The sequence below is a fragment of the Lolium perenne genome, chromosome 1 (genome assembly GCF_019359855.2).
Source record: "Lolium perenne isolate Kyuss_39 chromosome 1, Kyuss_2.0, whole genome shotgun sequence".
NCBI lineage: Eukaryota > Viridiplantae > Streptophyta > Magnoliopsida > Poales > Poaceae > Lolium > Lolium perenne.
In genome coordinates, this window is record NC_067244.2 from 79596651 (window position 1) to 79602938 (window position 6288).

General features: G+C 42.3%; 1 protein-coding gene across 1 annotated transcript; it reads left to right on the plus strand.

Annotated features, from left to right (window-relative positions):
• The first annotated feature begins 293 nt into the window (after positions 1–293).
• On the plus strand, positions 294–4170 carry LOC127294262 (uncharacterized). Its single transcript, XM_051324044.2, has 6 exons — positions 294–806; positions 1291–1399; positions 1965–2056; positions 2186–2444; positions 3004–3147; positions 3792–4170. The coding sequence occupies exons 1-6, from the start codon at positions 460–462 to the stop codon at positions 3879–3881; spliced, it is 1041 nt and encodes a 346-aa protein (XP_051180004.1). The 5' UTR covers positions 294–459; the 3' UTR covers positions 3882–4170.
• Positions 4171–6288: the final 2118 nt, after the last annotated feature.

A 6288-nucleotide genomic window follows, 5' to 3' on the forward strand; every position in this document is an offset into this window, starting at 1 on the left:
AGTAGAAACTTACATTTTGCACGTGTTTTCATAATCCACTTTTGGCGAAGTTATGCTGCTCAGTAGCAAAATATTTTAAATTGAGATTCTGCATGTTTATGGGATACACCATTAACTACATGTACTTTTTCATGTTTAGTGAACTTGTAAATATGATTTTCGATTTATAAAAATAAAGGGATTATTGGAGCTCGGGAGCCGAAATCTCCCCAAGTTGACTGCGCACGTGGATGATCGTTCTCCGCTAAAAAATCGTGAAATTGATGCACTTCACACCTGAAAAATCCTCTGTTCATCGCAGGCAAGAAATTTCTCATGCACAGAATGATTTCCAACGATCTGGTACTGTTAGCATTAAGTAGGCAGTTAGCGTCAGGGACTGTGGAATCTGGTCTTCTCTTCTCGCTTTCCCCGTCCAGATCCGAACCTGATCCATAGTCCAAACCCCAACCCAAAGAAATGGAGGCGCTCGTGGTGCGGCGGCTCGGTGACCCCACGCTACCACCCGGCGGCGACGACTCGCCGTTCGAGGCCATCTCCGGTGAACAACCTGTTCCGGAGCTCTCGTCGCGGACGTCTGTGCGGGTGCGTGTGGCGGCGACCAGCCTCAACTTCGCGAACTTCCTGCAGGTGCAGGGCAAGTACCAGGAGCAACCCCCGCTGCCCTTCGTGCCAGGGTCAGACTACGCTGGAGTCGTCGACGCCGTCGGCCCCGGCGTGCGCAAATTCCGGCCCGGTGACCGGGTCTGCTCCCTCGCCAGCGTCGGGTCCTTTGCCGAGTTCATCGTCACCGAGGAGAAGGGGCTGTGAGTTCGTTTTCCCTCTCCTGGCTGGTAATTTCTGTAGGAAGTTTACACTTTGTTGCTTTAGGTTCGGTGATTTGACGGAATACTGTACACGGGGCAACAAAAGATGTGAGATTTTTCTGTAGAGATCTAGGCGCCCGAAGTACTTTCTGTTGATCTGTTAGCATTTGGTCAAAATCATACTCACAGACTTGCACAAAGCTAATCCAATGTACAGAATTTATGTAGGAAGTTTACACTTTGTTGCTTTAGGTTCGCTGATTCGACGGAATACTGTACATGGGGCAAGAAAAGATGTGATATTTATCTATAGAGATCTAGGTGCCTGAAGTATTTTCTATTGATCTGTTAGCATTTGGTCAAAATCATACTCACAGACTTGCACAAAGCTAATCCAATGTCCAGAAAAATCAACTCAAAAAATTAGGCAAGTCTAAAATAGCAAAACCATCTGTTGAATCGGTACCATCTTATTGTGAATCAGATTCGCGGTGCCTGATGGATGTGACCTGGTTGCTGCTGGAGCATTACCTGTTGCATTTGGTACATCACACTTGGCCCTTGTCCACAGGGCTCAACTGAAGTCTGGTCAGGTGGGTTCCCCATTTGCTTCTTTGTTATGATATCCATTGTACTTACATTCTGTCTGTGTCATCCTTGATTGCACATTTAACTGGAGTTAATATTTCAGTCATGTCCAAATTAAAACTCTTACAATTTGGACCGCAAATCTGACACATGAAGTATTTGTTCAATTCTTTTGTTTTTTGTATAATTTGTGAGTAGATTACTTAACTTCTTTGATTTCTCCATCTTGTTGATGTAATTACCATATTGCCTACGATTTCTATGCACACGTTGGTTCTCTTAATATTTAGGCGAAATATATATATGTTAAGCCTGCAGATACCATCATCCAATATAAGAGAGTAAAAGTGCATCAAAAGTCCTAAATATATTCAAGGGTGTCAACTGTCAAGTGAGTCCCAAAAGTTAGGAAATGCACATGAGTCCTAATAGTGTGCACCTTGAATATTTTTCGGATTCTGGTTCATTTTACTCAATATAGAAAGTAAGTTCAGTATCTAATGTAGTCTTAGGCTCCTGAGCTTCTCCCGGTACATTGGTGGTTCTCATTAATGTAAGTTCTAATTTCAGGTGCTACTTGTACTTGGTGCTGCCGGCGGTGTTGGGGTATCTGCTGTACAAATAGGAAAAGTTAGTGGTGCTATTGTTATTGCGGTTGCCAGGTGATTAGCACAAGCAACTAAATTATTCGATCGTTGTTACTTTTCTTTCGTGAACATAGGTCGTAGCTATGTACTTATGTTATTTGACTGTTTTTTTGGTTACCTAAATAATATTTGTCTTGATCTCAGGGGAATTGAGAAATTGCACTATCTCAAGTCCATAGGAGCTGATCATGTGATTGACTCGAGCAAGGAGAATGTTATTGAGAGTGCCAAGTCCTTTTTAAAGGCTAGAGGCCTCAAAGGTGTTGACGTTTTATATGATCCTGTTGGGGGCAAACTTGCTCAAGATAGTTTGAAACTTCTCAATTGGGGTGCACATATTCTGCTCATTGGATTTGCTAGTGGAGATGTTCCAGTTATTCGAGCTAATGTTGCACTTGTTAAGGTATACTAGTAAATTGCAAATGATGTTAAATTTAAGGCTGGTTTCTCGTTTAAAAGAGGTATACTAGTGCATTGAAACATGAAGGTGAAGGTCTTCTCGTTTATAAGTGGAATTGACTCAAAGCTGGCTTCCTGTATTTAGTCTCACTTGTATGTGCTATAATTGATTGGTCTTCTTACTTAGAATAGGCATTTTGCCTTGACAGCCTCTAGCTTGCTAAATGAGCGAGGCCAATAAATCTGTCAATTCCTGTAACATCATGTTGAAAGTAATTTGAGAATTTATCAGTCAGTACCATGGACATCAATCGTATAAGTTTGCATCAAAATTATTTATGTGATAAATTTCTAGTGCACTCAATCAGTGTAAAGTTGTATTTAAGTAAAAATTAGTTGATACCACTAGAATATGAGATGGCAATATTGGGATGTCAGTATATTTATACTTCAGTGCACTTGAAAGGAACTTCAGTAGCAAGGATACTGGATACTGATAGAACTGCTTTCTACTGAATTTATGCTTACTACGATTACTCGCTAATTGTGGCGTGATGTTTCAGAACTGGACAATTCATGGTCTGTACTGGGGAAGCTACTTAATTCATCGGCCAGCAGTACTCATTGACTCACTCAACGAACTTCTGTCATGGCTCTCAAAGGGTTTGATAACAGCTAAAATCTCACACACCTACAGGCTCCCAGAGGTAAGCAACATGAAGTAACTTCGCAATAGTTGCAGTGGGCTGGAATTTCTCGCTAGTCATTGATGGACCACGTGTGGTACTTGCCATCGCGTAATCTAACATATCTGAATGGCAGAACTTTACAGCGTCTAAGGATATTTTGTGAACTACAGTTGTGTAACTTTTAGTTGCAATTTTTTCTTTTGCATCATTTGACTGCTTACAAATTCATAGTATTTCTTGTTTGTGCTTGTGAGAATTGCTAGAACTGCTTACAAATTCATAGTATTTCTTGTTTGTGCTTGTGAGAATTGCTAGAACTGCTGGAAAATAGTATCCAAGAGAACATCATTTCTCCGTGGTTATGCTTCTATTGTACGGTTTTGTTAATAAAATGGAAATTGTCTACAACAACTTTTAACCTAATCTTGTGGTTGTCATTAGTCTATTTCTGGTAAATGTTCATCAAGCTCTCCCTAACAAATGATTTACAAGTTCATCCTCTACTGTTTGTGTGGGGTAAATATGTAGAGCACTACCGTTAATAGCCAATTTTCACGCTCATATTACACGACTCTCGAATTGAGTCCAAAAACGCATGTATTTCTCGTGTGTTTTTTTTTTGTATGTGTCTTGTTGTAATTTATTGTTAATATTTTGTACAGGCTCATCTCGCTTTTGCTGCCTTGAGAGATAGGAAGGCCGTTGGTAAAGTCATGCTTGTTATGGGCTCATCAGCAAAATCAAGACTTTGATTCCCCTGGAAAGATTCCATGGGAAAGCTTTGACATCTATTGTGGAATACTTGCATTTTATCGTCGGTGGTTATAATATCATCAGCAGTAGTGTGGATGGCAGTGATGTGGTGTACAGCCGTTCTTGAATAAAAGCTACAATGCGTGAAATGGTTCATCTGTACACCATGTGTAGCAAATAGACACTTCTGAGACAATGCACTGATGCGGGTGCACAGTAGTCCAAGTGAATAAGTATATGTAACAAAGGTGTTGAAACTGTGTAGCAGGTACTTGTTGGTCGTCTCAACTTGATGGTTATGTACCAAGGCAAGGTAGGAAACTCGAGCGGAATCTTTCCTGATCTAGCGCTAGTTAAACCCTGCTGCTATTCTCCTCGCTCTAAGCGCTGCTTTGGGTCACTCGCACCATCAAGGCAACTAGGCAAGTGTGCTCCAGCACGCCCTGTAGCCTGTGCTTGTGCACCGCATCTGTCGGATACCCCATGATGAAAGGTCATTCTTCGAATCAACCTCATTTATGATACCCCATGATGAAAGGTCATTCTTTGAATCGACCTCATTTATGATCTTCTGTAGGATGATGCCCATCTCAAGGTACGACTGTATGAGGTTCCATCTTCTGTGTCCTTCTCATCTCGGATAGATGATGTAGTCGATCATCGACTTGGTTGAACAGATGAAAACACTGATGGTACCAGTGACCGACCGTGTGCATAGTTATGGGATCGGGGTTCAATCCGATTTTGGTTGGTTCCGAAACATAATTCCTTCAAGGGTGCTGCTGGCAACCGTGTGCATGGTCATAGGGAAGAAGGTGTTGTCGACCGTGCACTGCATGCTGATACCGGGATAGTAAAGAGAAAAGAACGTTGCTCTGTTGGTTAGGTGTGCGGGAGCACAAGCTAATCACCCGGGTTCAAGTTTTGAGGGCAACCCAGGATTTTTCTTCTATATAAAAAAATGCCAACATGTGCTAGTGGTTGGGTTTGTCTCTTTTTTTTATACCGGGATAGTAAAGGATCTGTTGTTGGGGAAGGAGATGGTTAAGGAGGTGTTGTAGCCAATGGGGCCAGCAACTACGAGCATAGGGACGGTGATGGTGAAGGATCTGGTGGTGGAGAGAACCATGCCGACGACGCAAACAAGGGTCATCCATGTTTTGTTATCAAATGATGGATATTACTACTAGACTGTTTTAGCAGTAGGGTAGTGCTATATGTTTTTTACAAAAATATACATTTATGAGTTATTAAAAATCCATGTTTGAGGAAAATTCATCCATCTTGTAACATTTCTTGTAGGAATATTTTTTATCCAAGTAGTACCTGTAGCATTACAAAATTAGGGGTATAATTCAATCTATAGTTGTAGATGTAGCAGGGCAAGCAGAAGTATTTTTCTATGCCCTGGCCGAAAATTACATTGCCGCAGCACCAAAATTCTCTGCCATGGTAGAAAAATCCATTGCCACGACAAATACTTTTCTCTTCCACGACTGAGAATTGCAATGAAGCGGCAATAATCCATTGGTATTGCAACTTGATAGTTCTAGGAGTAGTTGGAGTAGGAATACACTTTCTCTGTTATTTTTTTATAAGACCTTTTGGAAGGGAGTGGAGTTTTGGCTCCCGTGTCCAGATGGTCTCCTCAGAGCAAAAACAATATTATAGCCAGCAGCTGGCTATAGTGGTTTACATGTCATCTATAGCCAATTTATAACCATCATATACAATAGTGGACTCTAACAATGTACTACTTTATTAAAATATGGTCCACCTTTCATCTCACAAAGTGCCTAGGAGCACGTGCTAGAGCTGGCTCTTGCATAAGAGCCCTCTTACCTTCTCTCTCATATTCTCACTCCTCCAACTAAGCAAAGATATAATATTTTATCTGTTATAGCCAGCTGACTGTACCTTATTATACTTGCACCATTGTGTCGTGGGTTGAGACTGATGAGTTGGTCGTAATTTAATGCCATGCACGCACCAGCAATACAGTAATACGCGGCATAGATGCCTACTTATCTTGTTCTGGCCCACCGAAGTAACGCGCGCCGACGTTGCTAACCAGTTAGGGGACGGCTGGTTTTAACCGTGGCCATCTGAACCCACGGAACATGTTGTAGGCAGCTTCCTAGACCACGATACATGTGTGGTGAGTTCGGTACAGTGACGCGTGGTTTCGGGGATCTCACCGCCCAAAAGATTAATTTGACCGAAGCGGAGGTTCCTGGAAGCTCTGCACCTTTGCTCTCGCCGAACAGTACCTCCTGTGCAAAAAAACTTCCAAATCCGGTGAGGGCATCTCCCGACGCTGAGCGATCGTTTGCGTCCGCCGGGCTGAAAAAGCGTTTGGCACCACCTCTAGCGGCGCGCGAATCGTGACCGGGCCGTCCGCTGCGA